Source organism: Malaclemys terrapin, chromosome 1, assembly GCF_027887155.1.
Source record: "Malaclemys terrapin pileata isolate rMalTer1 chromosome 1, rMalTer1.hap1, whole genome shotgun sequence".
In the NCBI taxonomy this organism is placed as follows: Eukaryota; Metazoa; Chordata; order Testudines; family Emydidae; genus Malaclemys; species Malaclemys terrapin.
In genome coordinates, this window is record NC_071505.1 from 355,632,599 (window position 1) to 355,656,954 (window position 24,356).

Sequence of the window (24,356 nt, forward strand, 5' to 3'; positions counted from 1 at the left end):
CTGACAGATGGAGAACACCTGAGCACGTAACATGAGAACCCAGGAAGGGGTTGGAGGCCAGGTGACACCTTGGCCCGGGAAACTGAACAAAGGCTGTGGGAGGGGTCGCTGAAGAGAGTTTCAGGAGCTGGCTGGTGGAAAGGCTGGGGGGCAGACAGGGCTCTGACCCCCCCCAAGGGGGCTGGGGTGCTCTGGGACCCCAAGATGGACCTAACTGAGGGGGGTCCTGTTGTCTGTGTCGGCAAGACCTGTCTTGGACTGTGTTCCTGTCGTCTAAATAAACCTTCTGCTTTACTGGCTGGCTGAGAGTCCCGGTGAATCGCAGGAAGCCGGGGGTGCAGGGCCCTGAGTCCCCCAATACTCCATGACAGGCTCACTGTAATATTGGCTTCTGGTGGGAAGACTTGGACGGGGTCAGAGCGTGCCAGCCCTTTAGACCCTGGGCTGGCAGCACAAAGGCCCGTGCACTGCCCCCTGGATGTCGCTATGGGACAAACGTTCGGGTGCGCACGGCTGGCGTCTCTCCGAGGCTTGGCTACCTCAGGCTGCTCCTCAGCAGAGGCGGATTAAGATTTAGGGGTCCTGGGTACAAAGAGCAGTTGGGCCCCCCACACCCGAGAGGCCCAGGGGTGCCGGAACAGGGGGGCCAGCCCCCCACCCCCAGTTCTTAGCATGGGCACAGTAGCCTGGGGCAGGGAGTGGCAGTGGCTGTGTTGCATGGTGGGGGAGCTGATGCTCCTGCTACCAGTGCCAGCCTCTTCCCAGTGGGGAGCGGAGGTGGGCCTTAAGCCCCCTCACCACAGGGCCCTGCCCCTGCCCCTGCCCCTCCTCTTCCCCCACGGCCCAGCATTCCCCAGCTGTAACATCAGCGTGGCCCAGACACGCCGGCTCAGCCCACGGCAGCCCCCAGAGGTGTGGGGCTGCTCCTTGAGCCTCTGCCCCACAGCCCCAAGCCCCCTGTGCCCTCACTGCCTGCCCTGGGCTTGTTTCTGTGCAGAGCTGGACCACGCCCTCCTGAAGGGCCTGACGATGATTGACTTGAGCCTCAGCCAGTCAGCGCTGGAGGATCTGCTGCTGGGGGAGGTGCTGCGCGCCGAGAGGCAGGAGGCCCAGACCCACTGGCGCATGCTGCAGCTCAGCATCCTGCAGTTGGAGGACAAGCTGGAGGACACGGAGGTGAGACGGCGCCACTGCCCTGGCCCGGCGCACGGCTCCCTCCTGGGGCCGGCTCATGCCTCCCCCTCCCGTCCGCCAACCTGCCTGGAGTGTGCTGGGGCACCGCGGGACAGCCCCAGCCCCACCTGCCCCTGCCCTGGGGCACCGCGGGACAGCCCCAGCCCCACCTGCCCCTGCCCCTGCCCTGGCCCGGTGCACGCCTCCCTCCTGGGGCCGGCGCACGGCTCCCCCTCCTGTCCGCCAGCCTGCCTGGAGTGTGCTGGGGCACCGCGGGACAGCCCCAGCCCCACCTGCCCCTGCCCTGGGGCACCGCGGGACAGCCCCAGCCCCACCTGCCCCTGCCCCTGCCCCTGCCCCTGCCCCTGCCCTGGCCCGGTGCACGCCTCCCTCCTGGGGCCGGCGCACGGCTCCCCCTCCTGTCCGCCAGCCTGCCTGGAGTGTGCTGGGGCACCACGGGACAGCCCCAGCCCCACCTGCCCCTGCCCTGGGGCACCGCGGGACAGCCCCAGCCCCACCTGCCCCTGCCCCGGGGCACCGCGGGACAGCCCCAGCCCCACCTGCCCCTGCCCTGGGGCATCGTGGGACAGCCCCAGCCCCACCTGCCCCTGCCCTGGGGCACCGCGGGACAGCCCCAGCCCCACCTGCCCCTGCCCCGGGGCACCGCGGGACAGCCCCAGCCCCACCTGCCCCTGCCCTGGGGCATCGTGGGACAGCCCCAGCCCCACCTGCCCCTGCCCTGGGGCACCGCGGGACAGCCCCAGCTCCACCTGCCCTGGGGCACCGCGGGACAGCCCCACCTGCCCCTGCCCCTGCCCTGGGGCACCGCGGGACAGCCCCAGCCCCACCTGCCCCTAACCCTGCCCCGTGACCCCTGAGCCCCCGACGCGCTGTGACCCCCCGTGACACCTGAGCCCCCCGCCGGGCCCCCCGTGACACCTGAGCCCCTGACTCGCTATGACCCCCTCCGTGACACCTGAGCCCCCCGATGCGCTGTGACCCCCCCGTGACACCTGAGCCCCCCGACGCGCTGTGACCCCCCCGTGACACCTGAGCCCCCCGACGCGCTGTGACCCCCCCGTGACACCTGAGCCCCCCGACGCGCTGTGACCCCCCCCGTGACACCTGAGCCCCCCGACTCGCTGGCCCCCCCCGTGACCCCTGAGCCCCCCGACGCGCTGTGACCCCCCGTGACACCTGAGCCCCCCCCACTGGGCACCCCCCGTGACACCTGAGCCCCCCGACTCACTGGCCCCCCCCGTGACACCTGAGCCCCCCGACGCACTGTGACCCCCCGTGACACCTGAGCCCCGTGACCCCTGAGCTCCCCGCCGCGCTGTGACCCCCGTGACACCTGAGCCCCCCGCTGCGCTGTGCCCCCCGCCGCGCTGTGACCCCCCCGTTCTCTGCGCAGGAGGAGTTGCTGGAGCTGATCTCACAGCCCTCGTGCCCCCTGCTCGAGGCAGAGGACGACTTCCTGCCCCTCGTGCGGCTGCTGCAAACCCAGCTTGAGGCCCTGCACGCCAGCCACCAGCACCTGCTCTCCCTGCGCCAGCAGCACCTGGCCGTGCGGGCCCAGTACCGGCAGGTGGCGTGCCTGGGGGCGGCGCTGCACCAGGCCCTGCAGCAGGTGTGCCGGCTGCACCCCCAGTACCAGTGCTCCACGGCGAGCTGCCTGGCCGTCGCCCGCAGGGCCCTGCTCGCCACCAAGCGCGCCGACGCCTGCAAGCAGGAGGCGCTGGCGGCCCGGCTGGTGGAGCTCAGCAAGGGCCTGTCCCGCCAGCTGCTGGCCCATGCTCAGCCCCGCCTGCAGGAGCCGCACAACCTGCTCCTCAGCTTCCTGGGGGCCCTGGCGCCCCTCCGCCTGGCCGGCCAGCTCAGCCCGCTGGACTGGCTGGGCTTCTGCCAGGGGCTGCAGGCGCCCGCAGCGGAGCAGCTGCTGCAGCCGGCCGGGGCGGCAAGGCCGGGCTGGGTGCGCGCCGCAGCTTGGCGCGAATGCGGGCTGCTGGAGTGCCTGCCTGGCTTCCAGGGCCTGCGGGCCTCCCTGGCTGGGCAGGCTGCCCAGTGGCAGGAGTACTTCCGCCTGCCCGCCACGGTGGTGGGCCCCGCCCTGAGCCCCAGCCATGCCCACCTCAGTCTCTTCCAGCGGGCCCTGCTGTGGCGCATCCTGTGCCCCGAGAAGCTGTGCAGGACGTTCCATGACCTCTCCACCTGCCTGCTCGGCCGCCCCATCGCCGAGGACGCCAGCTACAGCGCGGCCACCCTCTACACCTGCAGCCGAACTCGCCTGCCCCTGCTCTTCCTCACACCGCCCTGGGGCTCGCCCGGCGCGGCCACACACCCGCTGCACTGGATCCGGCAAATGGCCAAGCAACGGCACTGCGTAATGCCAGCCTCCGCCGGGGCGGCACCCGGGGGGCAGGGCATCACGGGGAGGGCAGGGCAGTGGGCTGGCCTGGGGGGCACCCTGGTGCACAGGCCCCATGGAGGGAGGTTGGTGCGTGTGCGGGTGTGGCCTGGGGGGGCAGCAAGGTGGGGGGCCGGGAGGCAGAGAACAGCTAAGGGGGCTGGGCACTGGGGCACAGTGGGGGCTGGCTGCTGGGCGACTGACCCAAGCAGGCCTGACACCCCCCAGGGCCTGGCCGGGGACAGGGCCCCGAGGCCAGGCCGGTGAAACCTGCTTCTTCTGCAGCGGGGCGTCGTCGTCGTCTCTTTGGGCTCCCCGGGCTGCATGCGCCACGTGGGCGAAGCCCTCCGCATCTGCCCCAAGCAGGGCCACTGGCTGGTGCTCAACAACTGCCACCTCCAGGAGCGCTGGCACCCAGAGGTGCTCGCGCAGCTCAGCAAGCTACAGAGCACCCCCGAAGGTGAGTGACCCTCGCCCCCGAAACCCCCAATGCTGTCCCACCACTGCCTCCCCCCTGCGCCAGCTGCTCCTGGGAGGCACCCGCCTGCCTGTCCCGCACGGCTGCCCCCCCAGCCCGCCTCCCAGCTGCCCCCTGCCCTCCACAGCTCCCTCCAGCCGCCTCCCAGGCCTGCACCCCCCCATCCCTGCCCCTCACACCCCCACATCTCCCTCCAGCCACCTCCCAGGGCTGCCCCATCCCCCTCCTGTGAGCAGACTCTCCCCACAGCTGCGGCGTGAGGATTTCTGTGCCTTGGTCTCTTACTGCAGGGGCGGGAAAGGCCCCGGAGCCGCAGCTGTCAGACGTGAAAGGGGACGAGATCCATCCCAAGTTCCGCCTCTGGCTCATCGCTGCAGCTGGTGCCACGGGGCCTGTGCCAGGTGCGTTGGTACCGTACTGTGTCTGCGACCTGAGCCTGCCTCCCCCGGCACATGGTGCCCCTTCCCCACAGGGGAGCACGCCAGGTGGGGTGAGGCTAAACCCAAGCCACCCCTGATCCAGGCCCCTGAGCCTGCGTGCGCCAGGCTGCAGGAGGGCACAGCCGCGAGCCCCTAAGGGCTGTCATATAGGGGGCCTGAGTGCCCATGACCCAGGCTCGGGGGAGCAGTGGTGGGGGTGACGCCCCTCTGTACCCGGCAGGCCCTGTGCACCGCCATGCAGTGACGCTGTTCTGTGAGACACCCCAGGAGTTGAAGAGCATCCTTCTGCGCAGCTACAGCCAGGTGCTGGGCCAGCCGGCGTGGGACGCCGGCCCGGAGCGAGGGCTGGCCCTGCTGGTGCTGCACGCCGTGCTGCTGCACCGCCAGCACTATGGCCGCCTGGCCCAGGCCCGGCTCTACCCCTGGTGAGTGCGGCCAGGCCGCCCCCGCCCCATCTCCTGGCGCCTACATTTCCCCAGCTGCCCCAGGGTCTCAGCGCCTGCTGCTGTTCCCCTAGGAGCGAGGCGGAGCTGTTCACGGGCCTGCGGCTGCAGGAGCGGCTGGCGAAGGTGGTGTCCAACCCTGAGGAGGCCATGCAGGAGCTGGCAGGTAGGGAGGTGGCCAGAGCCCATCCTGCCTCCCAGAAACACTTGGGGCAGAAGCTGGACCCGCCCCTGGCCTCGCCCAGCCCGTGACGGTTCCTTGCTTCTTTCAGGGTCGATTCTCTACGGCGGTTACATCCTGGATGCTGGGGACGCAGGGGCTGTGCAGAGCTTGAGCCAGCAGTGCTTGGGCAGTGCCTCACACCTGCTGCCCCCCCGGGGGGTGAAGACCCTCCTCACTGCCCTCATCAGAGGCTCCAACTTGGGTAGGGAAGTGCCCCGGCTGCCATCTGCCCCCCAGGGGTGCAGGGAGCCCGTGATGGCGCTGCATGCCCCCAGAGGACAGAGAATGGGGCTGGGGCTGGAGGAGCAGGGACACGGGCCCTGGGGGGAGGAAGGGGGCTGCGACTGACTGGAGCTTTCTGCCCCCAGCTCTGTCGGAGGAGGACGTGATCGCAGACACCCGGGCTCACATGCAGCAGCTCCCGGCCCCAGCAGACCCAGCCTCCTGTGGGCTGTACGAGGGGCTACAGCAGCAGCTGTTAGAGAGCCAGAGCCGGAGCCTGCTCGCAGACCTGCTGCGGTCCCAGGACTTCTGGCAGCCAAGCCCCCCGCCGAGCACCCAGCAGGAGGCCTTGGGGCAGCTGGTGGAGCAGGGGCTGAAGGTGGTGCAGGCGCTGCAGGACACGCTGCAGCAGCGAGGCTGGGAGGTGGGGGCCAGAGGGCGGCTCCCAGGAGGGCGCCCACGGCCAAAGCCCCGGCCCCTGCTTCGCTTCCTGCTGGAGGAGTGTGGCAGCTTCCTGGCCCTGCTGCAGCAAGTGGGCCGGGACCTGCGCTGTGCTCAGGATCAGCTGAAGGGGCGGCCCTGCCAGTCCCCACGCTGCTCCACCATCCTGCGGGCACTGGAGCGGGGACGCCTCCCCCGCCCTTGGCTGCCCTACGTGCCCACGGGCCCCCAGGACCCAAGCAGCTGGCTACAGACACTCCAGTGTCGCTGCCAGCTGCTGTGCGGGTACCTGGGGGCGGTGGCTGGCCAGCCTGTGCTGTTCTATCACCTCTCTGCCTTCCAGTACCCACGGCGCCTCCTGCTGGCACTGCTCCAGGAAGCAGCCCGGGCCGAGAAGCAGGACCTGGACCACTACCACCTGGACCAGCAGGTAATGCCGCCCCTCAGCTGTGCAGGGCAGGCCCCCTTGGCCCCTGCCCAGTGCCAGCACCAGCCCCCCTGATCCAACGTTGTTCTTCCAGGTGCTGCCCGGCTTGCTCCCGCCCAGCTCCCCGCCCGAGAGCGGGCTCTACCTGACCGGCCTGGAGCTGCACAACGCCCTGTGGGACACACGCTCAGCCCTGCTCCAGGAGACGCTCTCGGCCCAGCCCTGCCTGCTGCCCCCCGTCTGGGTGCAGGCTGTGCGGGAGGCCTGGCGCGCTCACAGGCCCAACGCCGCCCTGCCGCAGTACAGCTGCCCCATCTACCTGGGCCTGCCTCAGCAGCCCGTGCACTTGAGCAGCCAGCGGGCTCTGACGCACCTGGCGCTGCCCTGCAAGATGCCTCCCGCCCTGTGTGCCCAGCGCCGAGTGCACATTGTCAGCACGCTGCCCGGCCTGGGATAAGCAGAGGAGAGCGCTGGTGTGCGGGACCAGCGTGGCCCCTGGGGGAACAGCAGCCACACTCCAGCGCAGCCGCACGAGGGCTCGGGTGACCAGCAGGAATCACAGAGCACGGCTCTGGGACTGCCGAAGGAACAGGCTGCAGCCGGACCCCCATGGGCCCCCCTGGGGGCAAGGTCACGTCTGTGCAAGATACTCCAGGAGCGGCAGTTTGGCAGCGCGGTTTGTGCAGCTCCCCACACACAGCCCCAGGTACAGAAATAGATCGATATATTAGTGTGTACAAAACATGCTGTGTCCCTCTCTGTCCAGGCCCCTGGCTGTGCGCAGGGCCCTCCCTGCCAGTCCCACGCCCGGGAGCTCTTGCGCATATAAATAAGGCGGAGGCAGGCTGGATCCAGTATTTACAGCCCTGCAGAGGGGCTGAGGCCTGCTCCGGGGCCTGCCCTGCAGAGCCCAGCTGTTGTGCCCGGCCTGCGGGATCCGCCATCCCATCCCGGCTTGGCTGGGGCTCATTTCAGGTCAACGTCGAAGTCCAGCACCAGCAGCTTGGTCTCCTCGGTGCCATTGCGGCTGCCCACAGCACACACCAGCTTTGTGTTGGAGGCGCGAATGCGCCACACAACCCCCCCGCTGCCCCCACTCTCCAGGGCCACCAGGTTCCGCACAAACTCGCCCGTCTTGAGGTCCCACAGCTTGACGGTGCCGTCGTCCGAGCTGGTCACCACGAATTTGGAGCTGAACTGGAGGCAGGTGACGGCGCTCTGGTGCTTGCTGGGCCCTGGGGAAACGCACGATTAATGCCTGCTGCACTGTCCCTGGGCCTAGCGGGGGGCTCACACAGGGAGCCTAACTGCCCCCCGCTGCCTGGGTCTGAATCACCCCCCAGCGGAGAGTCGCCCACGTGCTGGCTGAGTACAGGGCTGGCCCCCACCCCACTTACCCTGCAGTGTCTGCAGGCACTGGCCTGTCTTGATGTCCCAGATCTTGACGGTAGAATCTGCATTGCCCGAGACCAGGATGTTGTCCCGCAGCTCCATGCCACTGGTGAGCGACTGGTGCCCCATCAGTGTGTGCAGGCAGTTACCACTCTCCATGTCCCACACCCGGATCGACGTGTCCAGGGAGCCACTCACGATGTGCGTCCCGTCAAACTGCCCGGAGAGAGACAGACTCAGCCATGGGCACGCCCCCAAGTGCTGCCTCTCCAGCAGGCACGGCCCAGGCAACCCTGGGAGGGCGTGGCACATCCTGCATGTGCATCCTGCAGGGAGCACACCCAGCTGGTGTGAGAGGGAGCGTTCTCGCCTGGGGGCACGGTCTCACCGGGGCGGGGCCTGGGGAGGGGACAGGGTCTCACCTAGGGACAGGGCCTGGGCAGGGTCTCACTGGGGGCGGGGCCTGGGCAGGGTCTCACCTGCAGGGAGTAGACGCGGTTGGTGTGGCCCTGCAGTGTGTGGATGCAGCTCTCGCTCTCCGGGTCCCACACCTTCACCGTGTAGTCGTAGGCCCCGCTCACCACTTTGTGCCCGTCGTACTGGACACAGCGCACGGCGGCCACGTGCCCCATCAGCACATGCAGACACTGCCCGGTCTCAATGTCCCAGAGGCGCAGCGTGGCGTCCCGCGAGCCGCTCACCACCCTGCAGAGCACAGGCACGCTGAGTGACAGCAGGAGCCCAGCCACGCCCACTGCTTCCCCCAGGCCCAGCAGCCCCACCTGGGATGGTCACTCCCCCGGCCCCCACCGGCCCTGCACCCCGCCCCCAGGGTTACCTGCTCCCGTGCAGGTGCATGCAGCGCACGGTGGACGTGTGTCCGTACAGCGTGTGCACACACTCGCCCGTGTCCGCGTTCCACACCTTCAGCGTCCGGTCCGTGGAGCCGCTGATGACGATGTTGTCCCTCATCTGGGAGGACCAGACACCCCCCGTGTGACCCACCAGGGTCTGCACACACTGCAGAGAGCAGGAGAGAGTCAGGGGAGCTACGGGGGGAACCCCACAGCCTGAGGCCACCCCCAGCCCCATTAGGAACAGCAGCGGGGGAGCGGTTCAGGGCTGCGGGCCGGGCTCACCTCGCCGGTGACGGCTGACCAGACCTTCAGCGTGTTGTCGTCAGAGCCACTGACAATGCGGTTGCCACAGAACTGCAGGCAGGTGATGACGTGGTCGTCGTGTCCCTTCAGGACCTGGGGAAGGAAGAGCTGGTAACGAGGGAGCCAGCCCAGACCTCCCCCTCCCAAAGGAAATAACCTCGGGCTGGAGGCGAAGTGTCTTAACCCCCCCCTTTGGCTCCCCCCACGCTGACCCCGACAGCTCATGTCTAAACCCCCACTGCCCCCCCCACTCACCCCGACAGCTCGTGTCTAACCCCCCCCCCCGGCTCCCCTCCCAGTGACCCCGACAGCTTGTGTCTAACTCCCCCCTCCGGCTCCCCCTGCAGTGACCCCGACAGCTCATGTCTAAACCCCCCCCCCCCCCCACAGTGACCCCGGCAGCTCGTGTCTAACCGCCCCCCACCGCCGGTTCCCCCCGCACAGACCCTGACAGCTCGCGTCCAAAGATGGCTGCAGAGAGACCTGGGCCGGCACCGAGCCGCCGAGAGACGGGGAATCCAGCACAGCCGTGGGAGTTAGTCTCAGGGTTGGATACTGGGGCCTTATTTCCAATGAGTTTGTCTGGCTGCAGCTTCCAGCCGCGGTCAGTGTCGGTGTCACCAGTGTCATGTAGAGGGGAAATCCCCTCCCTGGCCCTGCGCACTGCTCCCTGCGTGCGTGCAAGGGCCGCACTTGCCCACAGCGTTGCACAAGGAGCTCCCAGCATGTGTCTGTGATCCCTAGACTCTCTGAGCAGCCGCTGCTTTCCAGGACAGCCCCCAGGCTGTAGGGGCAGCCGGCACTCCCTGGGCCTAGACAGGTAACTGCATGAAAACTCTCCTTTGAACGGGCCCCGCTTCCCAAGAGAGCCAGGTCAGCCTGACTGCCTGGCTCGCCTCTGCAGCTCTGCCCATCTCTGCCACCCGCATGTCTTACTGGCAGTGATTTCACACGTGTTTCCAGATCACAATGAAAACGCTGAATCGAGCCGGGCAGCACCACACTAGGAACACCCCATGGGGTGCATCTGAAGAAGTGGGTTTTTTACCCACGAAAGCTTATGCCCAAATAAATCTGTCTTTAAGGTGCCACCGGACTCCTTGTTGTTTGTGTGGATACAGACTAACACGGCTGCCCCCTGAGACTTGACCCCATGGGATGGCGATTCCCCACTGCCAGCCAGCCAGCCACTCCTTCCCCCACTGAGAATGTGCTCTGCTGACAGACGGCACCGAGCTATTCCTCAAAGCCTTCTCTTCGGCTGCAACCAGCTCCAGCCACGCATGGGCCGAGATTTCTTTTCTCCCGTTGTTCCTGACCAGGGATTGCTTTCGCTCCCCGTATCCAATCTGTGCACCTCACAGATCCTAAGTTCACGCTGCCCATTGGAGGCAGGCGGGCGTGCTGGAGGGGCTCTGAGCAGGGGCACTACCGGGATGGCTTATGCCCACCCACCTTGGGAGCTCGGAGGTCTCCACTGCGCCAGTTCATGTCGATTTTGTGCTGCCGCATGAACGCGAATTTCCAGGGGCTGTACATGAAGCCGGGACTCAGCAGGCGCCGCTTCCGCAGGTTCAGGGGCTCCTCGATGCCTGTGGCAGGACGGCAGCGAGATGCGGGGCGCAGCACTCCCAGGGGCGCGGCACTCCCCCAGGGGCTGTGCAGGACTCCCAAAGGGGCGCAGGGCGCAGCACTCCCAGGGGCGCGGCACTCCCCCAGGGGCTGTGCAGGACTCCCAAAGGGGCGCAGGGCGCAGCACTCCCAGGGGCGCGGCACTCCCCCAGGGGCTGTGCAGGACTCCCAAAGGGGCGCAGGGCGCAGCACTCCCAGGGGCGCGGGACTCCCCCAGGGGCTGTGCAGGACTCCCAAAGGGGCGCAGGGCGCAGCACTCCCAGGGGCGCGGGACTCCCCCAGGGGCTGTGCAGGACTCCCAAAGGGGCGCAGGGCGCAGCACTCCCAGGGGCGCGGGACTCCCCCAGGGGCTGCGCTGCCCTCTCAGGCAGGAGACCAGGGCACCAGGGAGCCAGGGCAGGCAGCAGAAGGGGCCAGGTTGGGAGCCTCAGGGCGGGGGCGGCTCCTGCAGGAGTGGGTGCCAGGAGCCTGTAGGGCCCAGACCCGCTTTGCCTCCTGCAGGGAGAGGGAGTGGCTCGGCGGGGGGCGGGGCCTGGAAGGGGGCGGAGCTCCTACCTTCGTCCCGGCACTTCTCCCTCCACAGTAGGTTGTCCTCAGCCAGGACCCTCCAGTAGCGGCAGGTCTGGGCGGCGCGGAGCAGGTCCCGGGGCTCCAGGAAGGACAGGACGTAGAGCGCCAGCTGCACACAGGGGGCAGGTCAGGGGCGTCACTGGGCCAAAGGCCCCCACAGGGCCAGTGGCTCCTGCGCTGCCCCCAGGCTGGCCCCTCCCTCGCCCCACTCACCTCCTTGGGCAGCAGGGAGATGAAGTCTCTCTGGAACTGCGGCTCGATCACCTGCATCATGTACTTGATCTGGGAGGGCTCGCAGCGGTCGATGAGCTCATCCAGGGCCAGCAGCTTCTCCGGGCCGCTCCACCTCTGGGGGGAGAGACAGCGTGGCAAGGCCTGTGCGCCCCAGCAGCTGTGCCCCCACCCCTGGTCCCAACCACCTGCCAACCCGCCCCCTCAACCACGGTCCCAGCGCCTCATCCAGCCGCATCCCCCCCGATCCCAGCCCCCTGCCCAGCCCCTCTTCCCCCTCCCCTCGGTCCCAGCCCCCTACCCAGCCGCCCCCTCCCTCACCCCCCGATCCCAGGCCCCTGCCCAGCCACACCCCCCCCCATCCCCCTGATCCCAGGCCCCTGCCCAGCCGCCCCCTCCATCCCCCCGATCCCAGGCCCCTGCCCAGCCACACATCCTCTCCCCAGTCCCAACCGCCTGCCAAGCCGCCCCCTCAACCACGGTCCCAGCGCCTCATCCAGCCGCTCCCTCCCCCCGAGTCCCAGCCTCCCACTTAGTCGCCCCCGCCCACCCCTGCCTGAGCCAGCTCCCCAGTGCCTGCGGAGTGGGGGGGCTGCGCCCTGCCCCATGGACAGGGAAAGGGTAAACCTGCCCCCTGAGCTGGGAAGGAGGAAGGCAGGACTGAGAAGGCCCCGGGAAGGGGGGCAAGTGGGAAGGGGGGCTAATGGCCTTGCTTGCACTCAGGCAGTGGAACCCAGGGCTGGGACCATCGTTACTGTGTTTTCCTTTAGCTGAGGCTGGAAAATCTCATGTTTTGAACCTGATCCCCCACCTTCCAGGATCCCTCCTGGCGGCTCCGTCGCCCCAGCGACTGCCCCTCCCTTGGGATCCCTCCCGCGGCTCCGTCGCCCCAGCGACTGCCCCTCCCTTGGGATCCCTCCCGCGGCTCCGTCGCCCCAGCGACTGCCCCTCCCTTGGGATCCCTCCCGCGGCTCCGTCGCCCCTCCCAACATGCTCTCTCAGTCTGTGCCCAGAGGGACCACTGGGCCGGTGGACGGGGGCCCCGCAGTGCTGAGGGGGAGGAGCTGGCCCCTACCTGAAAGGTGCGGAGCCAGTCCTGCAGCTCCGGGGGCGGGGCGACCGAGGGGATGCGGCGCCGGCGGCCCTGGCCTGGCTTGGCGTTGCGCAGGTCCCCAAAGGTGGTGGTGGGGCTGGGAATGCAGGGGCCCAGTGTCCTGGGGCCGGCACCATGGAGAGACCCAACAGATGAGACACAATAGCACTGGGGAAGTCATCTAGACCCCCACCCCCGCTCCCAAGAGCCAACCCCCAGCCCCCCCACTTGCCAGGCTCCCCCACCCCAAGAACCAACTGCAGCCATCCCACACTACCCACACATCCCAGCCCTGCCCCGCCCAGTTCCCCTTTGCTCAGCCGAGCAGCCCTGGGGGCCGTGAGCCGGTGACTGGGGATGGGGGGGGGGGGGGGGTAAGTAGTGACCCCTTTTCCTGCCTGCCCCCGGACAGCCCAATGCTCACCTGCTGTACTCGGAGCCCTTGCAGAGCTTCTTGCCAGGGGACAGGGCCCTGCTGTCCAGGCCGTTCTCCGACTTCCGCTTCATCTGCAAGCAGACGGAAGGTGGGGTTAGGCCAGGCGACCCCAGCACAGCCGCCCAGGGGGCTGGGGCGCCCCCCGGGGGAGAGGCACCGCTTAGGGCTGGAACTTCCCAGCACACTAGCCCCCAAGGCAACATGTGTCAGGCCCCGAGCAGCCCCGACACCAGCCGGAGAACTGCTACTCTCCAGGGAGGCTGGGCCCAAGGCCAGGCAGGGCCACGCTGCAGTCCCAGACACTCACCCCTCCAGAGGCAGCTGTATGGGGAGCTGGGGGTACCCAGTCCCGCCCCCCTGCCCTCCTCCGCCCGCACCCAGTCCCGCCCCCTTGCCCCCCTCTGCCTGCACCCAGGACCACCCTGAACAGACTAGGCTGACTAGATAGCAAGTGTGAAAAATCGGGACGGGGGTGGGGGGTAATAGGAGCCTATATAAGAAAAAGCTCCAAATATCAGGACTCTCCCTATAAAATCGGGACATCTGATCACCCAACAAACAGACAGAGAGACCCTGTACCACCCCCAGACAGAGACCCCGTACTGCCTCATGACAGACAATGTTCCCTCTAATTTTTTCCATCCATGTGCAGAACAAATGTAGTTATGTGCACTGAGGTATGTGGGGATGTGCGCCACCAGTAGAAACAAAAACCCTAGATACAAATATATATTTTTAAAAAGTTACCATAGAGATAATTACTCCAGCCAGGACAAGTTAGGCATTTTAAAAATTACTACTCAAAAAATTAAATTTAAGTATAAGAGAGAAATAAAAATTATGAAATGCAGAGACCAGCCAAAACAACACTTTGAAAGAATAAAATTACATAGAATATATGTGCATTGCAGGAACTACCAAGAAGTAACAACAAACAAAAATAACACAAGTTTGTGTTGGGAGAGGAGTGTGAAAGACTCTGTTTAGAGAAACAGACTGTGTGCGCGCGCAGAGAGAGACAAACTCTGTGTGTGTAGACACAGTGTCTGTGTGTAGAGAGACTGTGTGTGTGTGTGTGTGTGTGTGTGTGTGTGTGTGTGTGTGTGTGTAGAGAGACAGACTCTGCGCATGTAGACACACACAGACTGTGTGTAAGACACAGAGAGAGAGAGATTGTGTATGCTGGGTAAATCTCTGAGAGACTGGGCGCTGTCTTTAAGGTCTCAGACCCTCGGGGTGTCCCCTCTCCCCTGCTGGGGCACAGGGGGACACCCCGACATCAACAGCCGCCCCCCCCCCCCCCCCCCGCAGCAGGGGCTCCAAGGCAGAGGCTGCAAAGCAGCGGGGGAGGGGCAGCTGAACACAGGCTGCTGGCAGGACGAGAGCCGCCCCCCCCATCCACTGCCAGGCACTTCAATCAGCTTAGTGGGAACAGAGACAACAGACCCCGTGCCAACCCCCCCCCCCACAGAGACCCCATGCCACTTTCCTACCCATAGAGAGACCCCCGTGCCCCCCCACAGAGAGACCCCCATGCTCTCCCCACCCAGAGACCCCGTGTCCCCTCCCACCCACAGAGACCCCATGCCCCCTCCCACCCACAGAGAGATTCAGACTCCTAGACGTTAAGGTCAGAAGGGACCATTATGATCATCTAGTCTGACCTCCTGCACAATGCAGGCCACAGAATCTCACCCACCCACTCCTGTAACAAACCCCTGACCTATGTCTGAGTTACTGAAATCCTCAAATCGTGGTTTAAAGACTTCAGGGTGCAGAGAATCCTCCAGCAAGTGACCTGTGCCCCACGCTGCAGAGGAAGGTGAAAAACCCCCAGGGCCTCTGCCAATCTGCCCTGGAGGAAAATTCCTTCCCGACCCCACATATGGCGATCAGCTAAACCCTGAGCATGTGGGCAGGACTCACCAGCCAGCACCCAGGAAAGAATTCTCTGTAGTAACTCAGATCCCACCCCATCTAACATCCCATTACAGGCCACTGGGCATATTTACCGCTAATACTCAAAAAACAATTAATTGCCAAAATTAGGCTATCCCATCATACCATCCCCTCCATAAACTTATCAAGCTTAGTCTTGAAGCCAGATATGTCTTTTGCCCCCACTGCTCCCCTTGGAAGGCTGTTCCAGAACTCCTCTGATGGTTAGAAACCTTCGTCTAATTTCACAGTATTCCAGATGAGGTCTCATCAGTATCTTGTATAACGGTACTAACACCTCCTTATCTCTACTGGAAATACCTCACCTGATGAATCTCAAGACCGCATTAGCTTTTTTCACAGCCATATCACATTGGCGGCTCATAGTCATCCTGTGATCAACCAATACTCCGAGGTCCTTCTCCTCCTCTGTTACTTCCAGTTGATGCATCCCCAGCTTATAACAATAGTTCTTGTTATTAATCCCTAAATGCATGACCTTGAACTTTTCACTATTAAATTTCATCCTATTACTATTACTCCAGTTTACAAGGTTGTCCAGATCTTCCTGTAAGATATCCCGGTCCTTCTCTATATTGGCAATACCCCCAGCTTTGTGTCATCCACAAACTTTATTAGCACACTCCCAATTTTGTGCTAAGGTCAGTAATAAAAAGATTAAATAAGATTGGTCCCAAAACCGATCCCTGAGGAACTCCACTAGTAACCTCCTTCCAGCCTGACCGTTCACCTTTCAGTATGACCCATTGTAGTCTCCCCTTTAACCAGTTCCTTATCCACCTTTCAATTTTCATATTGATCCCCATCTTTTCCAATTTAGCTAATAATTCCCCATGTGGAACTGATCAAATGCCTTACTGAAATCGAGGTAAATTAGATCCACTCCGTTTCCTTTGTCTAAAAAAATCTGTTACCTTCTCAAAGAAGGAGATCAGGATGGTTTGGCACAATCTACCTTTTGTAAAACCATGTTGTATTTTATCCCAATTACCATTGACCTCAATGTCCTTAACTACTTTCTCCTTCAAAATTTTTTCCAAGACCTTGCATACTACAGATGTCAAACTGACAGGCCTCTAGTTACCTGGATCACTTTTTTTTTTTCCTTTCTTACAACCCTTGAGTTTACAGATTCATTAAAAATTCTTGCTAACGGGCTTGCAATTTCGTGTGCCAGTTCCTTTAATATTCTTGGATGAAGATTATCTGGGCCCCCCGATTTAGTCCCATTAAGCTGTTCGAGTTTGGCTTCTACCTTGGATATGGTAATACCTACCTCCATATCCTCATTCCCATTTGTCATCCTGCCATTACCCCTAAGCTCCTCATTAAAGACTGAGGCAAAGTATTTGTTTAGATATTGGGCCAGGCCACCCTCGAGACCCTGGGCCACCCTCCCACGCACAGACCCCGGGCCACCGACCCCCACAGACCAAACTTGTGCCCCTCCCCCCCCCCGAGATACCCAGTGCCACCCACCACCCACAGACTGACCCTGTGACCCCCCACAGAGAGACCCCATGCCACCACCCCCACAGACCGACCCCATGCCACCCCCACAGAGAGACCCCGTGCCACCCCCCGACAGATGGACCAACCCTGTGCTGGCCCCAACAGACCCCATACCATCCGACAGACAGACCCCCCCCATCAGATGCACCATACCACCCCCACCTCTCGACAGACCGACCAACCCCATACCGCCAACGCCCCTTGACAGACCAACCCCAAATCCCACCACCCCTCAACAGACCCAGTACCACCCCCATCCCCCGACAGAAAGACCAACCCCGTACCCCGAAGCTAGAGCTGTCCCTGCCCTGCACTGCTCCTTGTTCCGCTCTCAGGCGGTGGGTGGGGAAATCCAGGTTCAATCTCTGCTCTATTCAGGGGCTGTCCCACTTCTCCAGCCCCCCCCTGCAAACATGGTACAGGGCTGGCCCTGGGCCCGGTTCCTTTGTTTTCGGGGGGAGCCATCAGCCGATGCCCGGCGGCAGCCCCCAGGCCCATACGCGCTCGTCCCCGACGGGCTCGCGGCTGCCCTGCGCCCGTTACCTTTGGCCGCACGTGTCGGATGAGGCTGCCCTCCTCGGTCCTCTCCAGATAGTCAATCCAGCGCTCGCCAATGGTGTAATAGAAATAGACGTCACTGCCATCCTCCCCTTCATCGCTGCAGCAACTCCCCTCCTCCTCCTCCTCCTCCTCCTGCGCCCCACAGACTCTGGAGCTGGCGGGCTCCAGCCGCCCATGCCCTCCAAGGCCGGCCGGCTCCTCGGGCTCCTGCCCCACCCGCACTCTGGAGCTATCAGACTCTGGACCAGAACCCCCTTCGACACCTGAGCAATCCGATTCCTCCGACTCCCAGGCAGCCTGGACGCCATTCTCCTCCTCAGCCAGCACCTGCAAGACACAGCAGTGTGGGTCAGGGGTCTGCGCACTCCAGGCAGCTCACTTGGTGGGGTCTGGGTGGGGAACGGCTTCTCCTGCCGACAGCCAGGCGCTGCATGGCAGAGTGCAGGGATGGTGGGGAACCACCCTGGTGCACAGAGCCCTGAACTGAGGACGTGAGGGCCAAGGGGTCCCTTCTCCCACAGCCAGAGAGAAGCTTCAGGAACAAGCAAGACCCAGACTGGGGGAAGGGCCACAGGCAGACGGCCAGGCCAGGGTGGCGTGCCGAGCCCAGCTAGCAACGTGGGCTGAGATGCAGGGAGGCTGCGGCAGAACAAGCACTGAAGATGGGAAGAGGGGTCTTTCCAGTCCCTGGGGAGAGGGTGGCTTGGTGGGCCTGGCATGGGCTGGCACGGGAGATGAATGAGGTATTACACTTCTCTCCTACCAGGCTCTCTCCTGCAGTGGCTTTGCAGCCACGGAGGCAGGGTCACCAGGTCTCCCCACCAGGAGTCCTGGCTCGGAGAACCAGCCTCCCAGAGTGGGGTGGCAAGGAGGCAGGGCCTCCCGCTCCCTGGTGGAGGTGAGAGCAGAGATGCAGTGGGCCTGGGGCTCCCACAGAACCAGGTGTAGCTTCCAGCTGAGAAGGGGGAAGACTGACAACCAACATGCCTGGGCATGGGTGTACAGCACCAGTGCCCCATTCCCAAAGGCTGCCAGGAACTGGTTGTGAATCTGAAGGCGAGGCAATGTGGGTGAAAGTGATCCTGAAATGAGGGATTTAATGATTCTAAGGCAGTGGTTTTCAACTCATGGTTTGAGGACCCCTGGGCGTCTACTGACTATGTCTAAGATTTCCAAAGGGTCCGCACCTCATTTGAAATGTTTTAGGGGTCCACAAACGAGACAAAGTTGAAAACCACTGTAGTAAGGAAAGGAAGGCACGAGCAGCAGAATAAAGACAATGGACTTCCAAAAGCAGACATTAACAAACTCAGAGAACTGGTAGGTGAGGTCCCATGGGAAGAAAATCTAAGGGATAAAGGAGTTCAGGAAACCTGGCAGTTTCTGAGAGAGACAATATTAAAGGTGCAAAGATAGGAGAGATAGCAAGAGGCCAATATGGCTCCATCAGGAACTCCTGAATGGCTTGAAAATTGAAAGGGAATGCTACAAAAAGTGGAAACATGGACAAACTGCTAAGGAGGAGTACAAAAGAGTAGCACAAGCATGTAGGGACAAAATCCGAAAGGCTAAGGAACAAAATGTGTTACACCTAGAAAGGGATATAAAAGGCAGTAAGACAAGGTTCTATAAATACAGTAGGTGAAAGAGAAAAGAAAGAAAACTGTAGGTCCTCTACTTAGCAGGGAAGGAGAGCTAATAAAGGACAACTTCAAGAAAGCTGACACACTTAACAACACCTACTTTGCTTCAGGCTTCACTAAAAATACTCAACGCAATTAACAACAAGGGGGAGGAACAGAAGCCAGACTAGGGAAGGAACAGGTTAAAGAATCTTTAGATAAGTGAGATGTATTCAAGTGGGCAGGGCTTGATGAAAGTCACCCTGGGGTACTTAAGGAACTAGCTGAAGCAATCTCGGAACTGTTAGAGGTGGTCTTTGAGAACTCCTGGAGGAGGGGTGAAGTCCCAGAAGACTGGAGAAGGGAAAAGGAGAACAAAGAGGACCCGGAGAATTAACTATAGACCAGTCAACCTAACTTTGATACCTGGAAAGACATCGGAACAAGCTATTCAGCAACCAACCCTGTAAGCACTTTGAGGATAATAAGGTTATAAGGACTAGCCAACATGGATTTGTCAAGAACAAATCATGGCAAACCAACCCCATTTCCTTCTCTGACAGAGTGACTGACCTAGTAGATGGGAGAATGCTCTAGACATGACATATCTTGATTTTAGCAAGGCTTTTGACACAGTTCCACATGCCATTCTCATAAGCAAACTAGGGAAATGTGGTCTAGATTAAATTACTATAAGGTGAGTGCACAACTGGCTGAAAGACCAGTCTCAAAGAGTCGTTATCAATGGGTCACTGTGAGGCCCGGCAGGGGTCAGTACTGGGTTCATTAATGATTTACATAAAGGAGTGGAGAATACACTTTTGTGGATGACACCAAGCTTGGAGGGGTTGCAAGCACTTTGAAGAAGAGGATTAGAATTCAAAACAACTCCAATTTCTCAAAGAATTGGTCTGAAACCAGCAAGATGAAATTCATTACAGACAAGTGCAAAGTACTGCACTTAGAAAGGAAAAATCAAATGCAGATACGAGATGGGGAAGCAATGGCTAGGTAGTAGCACTGCTGAAAAGAATCTGGCATTATGGTGGATCACAAATTGAATATGAATCAACAAAGTGACGCAGTTATGAAAAGGGCTAATGTTCCAGCATGTATAACAGGAGTGTTGTACATAAGACATGAAAGGTAAATGTCCCACTCTACTCAGCACTGATGAGGCCTTGGCTGGACTACTGTGTCCAGTTCTGGGTGCCACACTTTAAGAAAGATGTGGACAATTGGAGACAGTTGAGAAAACAGCAACACAAGTGATAAAAGGTTTAGAACATCTGACCTATGGCGAAAGGTTGAAAAATGGGGCATGAGTAGTCTTGAGACTAAAAAAAAAAAGCATGTGGGGGGTGCGGGGGGCATGATAACAGTCTTCATACATGTTCAGGGCTGTTACAGAGATGACGGTGATCAGTTTTTCTCCATGTTCACTGAAGGCAGGACATGAAGTAATGGGCTTAATCTGTAGCAAGAGAGATGTAGGTTAGATATTAGGAAAAACTTTGTAACTATAAGGATAGGCCCTGTGACGTTATTGATATAATCTGGGACCATATAGATCATTGTTGCAACCGAGGTCCTGTAGTGGCACCCAAATCTTGTATAAAGGGGGTCAAATGGGGTGTCTAAGACAAGATTATGGTTTACTGGTTATGATTATGCTGTCTATATGTGTGTATTACTTTTGTAGTTGAAGTTATGAATATTGGCTCTATACTGTCTGTATTTCAAACTTATGCTATGCTGCTGGGTGACATCCCAGACAAACTGGTGTTAGCTCTGCCCATTAAGGACCATCAGCTATACAATGGACCCATTGAGAGAAGGCAAATATGCCTTGAGACTCCGCAAAGTATGCAGGGACTGGCCCATGTGACTCCAGACTCCATTTTGCTGTAATTTTCCACAGTAAGAACAAAGAGGTGTTCTTACACCTGGAAAAGACTATATAAGGCTGATGCCTCATCTCCATCTTGTCTTCAATCCTGCTTCTTACCTCTGGAGAAACTTTGCTACAAGCTGAAGATTTGAACAAAGGACTGAGGACCCATCCCAGCGGGGGATGTATTCCAGAGACCTGATTTGAACCTGCAGTTTATTCCATCGCTGCTGCAAGCCTGAACCAAGAACTTTGCCATTACTGTATGTAATTGATTCCATTTAACCAATTCTAACTCTCATCTCTATCTTTTTCCTTTTATGAATAAACCTTTAGATTTTAGATTCTAAAGGATTGGCAACAGCGTGATTTGTGGGAAAGATCTGATTTGTATATTGACCTGGGTCTGGGGCTTGGTCCTTTGGGATCAGGGGAACCTTTTTCTTTTACTGGGGTATTGGTTTTTATAACTATTTGTCCCCATAACGTGTGGCACTGGTGGTAATACTGGGAAACTGGAGTGTCTAAGGAGATTGCTTGAGAGACTTGCGGTTAGCCAGTGGGGTGAGACCGAAGTTCTCCTAGTCTGGCCGGTTTGGTTTGCCTTAGAGGTGGAAAAAACCCCAGCCTTGGGCTGTAACTGCCCTGTTTAAGCAATTTGTCCTGAACTGGCACTCTCAGTTGGGTTCCGCCAGAACCGCATTGTCACAATGAAGTAATGGGCTTAATCTGTAGCAAGAGAGATGTAGGTTAGATATTAGGAAAAACTTTGTAACTATAAGGATAGGCCCTGGAATATAAGACTGGAATTAAGGCATACATTTTTAATGGTGAGGTAATTGGAACAATTTACCAAGGCTCATGGTGGATTCTCCCATCGCTGACCCTTTTTAAACTGAGACAGTTTTCTAACCGATCTGCTGTAGGAATTATTTTGGGGAAGCTCTGTGGCCTGTGCTATAAAGGAGGTCAGACTAGATCACAATGGTCCCTTCTGGCTTTAGAATCTATGAATCATGAATAGGCTTCCAGGGGAAGATGTGGAATCCCCATCATTGGAGGTTTTTAAGAACAGCTGAGACAGACACTTGTCAAGGATGGTCTAGATATACTTGGTCCTGTCAGCGGAGGGGTCTGGCCAAGACAACCTCTTGCGGTCCCTTCCAGATCTACATTTTTATGATTCTATAAATTAGATGGTACAAAGTGCAGAAAATTGATAAGGGAAGCTAAGCACACTGGGGGAAAAATCCATGCCTGGGATGACTAAGGACAATAAGGAGTTTTTTTAAGTATATCAGGGACAAAAAAAATCCTAGTATTGATGTAGGCCCATTACTAGATAAAGACAATAAAACAGTTAATAATGATGCAGAAAAGGTAGAAGAGTTCAATAAATATTTCTGTTCTGTATCTAGAAAGAAGCAAGAAGTATTCGTAACACATGAGGATGCTGAAGTATTTTCCAGACCAGTAGTAACTTAGGAGGACGTTAGGCAACATGTACTAGGGAATACACATTTTTAAATCACAAGGCCCTAATACATTGCACCCAAGAGTCATAAAGGAGCTGCCCTGAGGAGATCTCTGGTCCAATGATGTTAATTTGTAATCAACCTTAGGATACTGGGGAAATTTCAGAAGCCCGAAAGAGTGCTATCTCTGTGGCAATATTTAAAAAGGGCAAGTGTGATGACACAGATATAGGTCAGTTAGCCTGACATCAATCCCACACAAATAATGGAAAAGCTGCTACAGGATTCAATCCAAAAAGAATTAAAAGATGGGAAGATAAATTAATGCCAGTCAACATGGTTTTGTGGAAAATAGGTCTTGTCAAACTAATCTCATTTCATTCTTTGAGGTATCAAGTTTGGCTGACACAAAATGATTCAAGGACTGGAGACCAAGGGCGAGAGACCTAAAGAGCTCCATTGGTTTAGTTAATTAAAAAGAAAACTGTGACCAAGAGATTTCTTAGTGCCCACTAGCAGAGAGCATGGGGTTGTAGGGATCCCCTGGGTCTGGTCCTTACGTAACTGTTGTTGGCAGGTCTCTCGTGAAAGCCTGTATCACTGCGAGATGTGTGTACATAAAAATACATAAGGAGTTATGTATATATATTGAAAATCATGCACTTACAGTCTCTGAGTTGGGGCTGGTCACCAGAAAGTGATAAACAAGTTTATTTCAGGCGGGAGACACTTATCTACCTGTCTGACTATATGCAGATTGACTGTTGTATGCTTCGCAATGAACACCTATTTACAGGTTGAGCAAAATGCTAATCAAGTGATTGTTTTTTCCTGTCTAGAATCTTCCCTGAAGACTTTGCAATCATGGTGGAGTGCCCTGTTTACAAGTGAAGACAATGGATGGTTGGAACTATATCTGGGGTGCAGAGTACACCCAGGTATCCTTCGCCTAGGGAACTAGCTGGCTTGTCTGATGAGTGGAGATCACAGCTGGCCTACCGGCTGAACTGGAAGAGAACCCCTGGGTGAGCTGAGCTATATGGGACACTGGAAGACCTTGTTAGAGACGTTGAGGCTCTAGAAAGGACGTTACAATTGTACTTTCTATGTAACTGTTTGTTCCCATTCATTGGACTTGCTGCTTCTGGAACCTCTGCTCTTTGTGAAACCAGCGCTCGCTTATTTCCACTATAAACGAGTCTAAGTGCTGCGAACCAAGCGGAGCGGTGACCCGGGGGTGTCCTGTTCCTTTGGGAGCAGTGGCTCTGTGAATGTCGTGAGTGCCCAGTGGAACGAGGGCTGGACACTCCCAGGGTAACCTGCTGTGTGGGCTGAGAGGGGAGTACCTGTGATGCCTGTGGCTGGTGAAGTCAGGGAGCTGACCCCTGGCAGGCTTCCTCACACTATGGGCAGATGGTAGTGAAGTGCCTCACTACCCTGGGTACCACATGAAGTAGCATAAAGATTGAAAAGTGGGATGAAGACAGAATTTTCTGTAATATTTTTATGAAGCCTGTGTGTGCCTCAGTTTCCCTCTGTCCTCTGCATTGCCAGCTGGGGCAGGGGGATGGGGAGAACAAGGCTAAGTCTGCTCTTAGGGGCAGCACAGGACATGATGTGTGGGTGTCACCTCGCTGTCTGGGCTGCAATGAAAGAGTTAAGGAACAGGCTGGAACGGGCTGAAAGCAACTCAGATCAATACAGAATTTGAACAGGACAATGGGAAGTCCCGATGACCAGAACAGAGGACTGAGATGTGACAGGCTGTGGACAGAGAATGGGCTTCTGGAAGAAGTTGCCTGCTCTCCTCTGGGGCTGACAAAGGGGTCAGAGAGAGACAGAGCCTGAAATGGAATTGATCACAGCTTGGCTGCTGGATGGCTCCGGCTTGGCCAGATAGACCGTTCTTAACCTTCATTTCTCTGCGCTACCCTAAGGATGCCCCATGCTGGGTGCAGCTGCTCTGGTTTGAAAGGGCTGCCTGGGGTCACTGGAAGTACTTGCTGAGCAGCACTAGTCTCTGACCAAGAGTCTACTTCAGTTGGTGGCGCTGGACAGAGCTGAGGGGCTGAAACGGGAGGGCTGGAGCCCAGAGGCTCAGTGACACCCTGTAGCCTGCCCTGAAGGAAAAGTGAGATCCCCCAGGCTGGGTCTGGCACGTTGAAGGGGTTCCTCGAAAGGACTGTTTAAAAGCTGGGGTGTGACCCTGATCCTGTGGATCCGTGACAAAAGGTGACCTGACTACAGTGTAAAGTACCTTCTGGGGAGAAGATACTAGGTACTAAAAGGCTCCTCAATCTGGCCGTGAAAGGCAGGACAAGAACCAATGGCTGGAAGTTGAACCCAGAGAAATTCAAGTTAGAAGTAAGACACGGGTTTAACAGGGAGGGTGATTAATCAATGGAATAAGCTCCTACAGGAAGTGGCAGATTTTTCGTCCAGACTGGAGCCTTCCTGAAAGATGATTTTGTCAAACTCAAGTTACTGGGCCCAGTATAGGGGAAACTGGCTGGAACATTAATGGCCTGTCCTGTTCTCGTCCATCCTCCCTGTGCAAGGAAAAGGCCG

The 24,356-nt window shown here is 59.2% G+C and overlaps 2 protein-coding genes across 2 annotated transcripts in view; one reads left to right on the forward strand and one right to left on the reverse strand.

The window, feature by feature from the left end:
* Nucleotides 1-6,862, forward strand: part of LOC128823074 (dynein heavy chain domain-containing protein 1-like) — an 89,552-nt gene extending 82,690 nt beyond the window's left edge. Inside the window, exons 24-32 of the mRNA XM_054005186.1 lie at nt 998-1,176; nt 2,588-3,556; nt 3,866-4,040; nt 4,349-4,459; nt 4,719-4,923; nt 5,016-5,107; nt 5,214-5,366; nt 5,440-6,257; nt 6,349-6,862. Coding sequence (XP_053861161.1) covers nt 998-1,176; nt 2,588-3,556; nt 3,866-4,040; nt 4,349-4,459; nt 4,719-4,923; nt 5,016-5,107; nt 5,214-5,366; nt 5,440-6,257; nt 6,349-6,711 — 3,065 coding nt within the window. The 3' untranslated portion in view covers nt 6,712-6,862. The remainder of the gene's footprint in view (nt 1-997; nt 1,177-2,587; nt 3,557-3,865; nt 4,041-4,348; nt 4,460-4,718; nt 4,924-5,015; nt 5,108-5,213; nt 5,367-5,439; nt 6,258-6,348) is intronic.
* A 99-nt stretch (nt 6,863-6,961) lies between these two features.
* LOC128830294 (F-box/WD repeat-containing protein 7-like) overlaps nt 6,962-24,356 on the reverse strand; it is a 39,808-nt gene continuing 22,413 nt past the window's right edge. The window contains exons 3-13 of the mRNA XM_054016106.1: nt 16,783-17,127; nt 12,757-12,839; nt 12,315-12,453; nt 11,222-11,356; nt 10,994-11,117; nt 10,262-10,398; nt 8,786-8,899; nt 8,485-8,666; nt 8,126-8,351; nt 7,652-7,862; nt 6,962-7,489 (exon numbers count right to left, since the gene is read on the reverse strand). Coding sequence (XP_053872081.1) covers nt 7,221-7,489; nt 7,652-7,862; nt 8,126-8,351; nt 8,485-8,666; nt 8,786-8,899; nt 10,262-10,398; nt 10,994-11,117; nt 11,222-11,356; nt 12,315-12,453; nt 12,757-12,839; nt 16,783-17,127 — 1,965 coding nt within the window. The 3' untranslated portion in view covers nt 6,962-7,220. The remainder of the gene's footprint in view (nt 7,490-7,651; nt 7,863-8,125; nt 8,352-8,484; nt 8,667-8,785; nt 8,900-10,261; nt 10,399-10,993; nt 11,118-11,221; nt 11,357-12,314; nt 12,454-12,756; nt 12,840-16,782; nt 17,128-24,356) is intronic.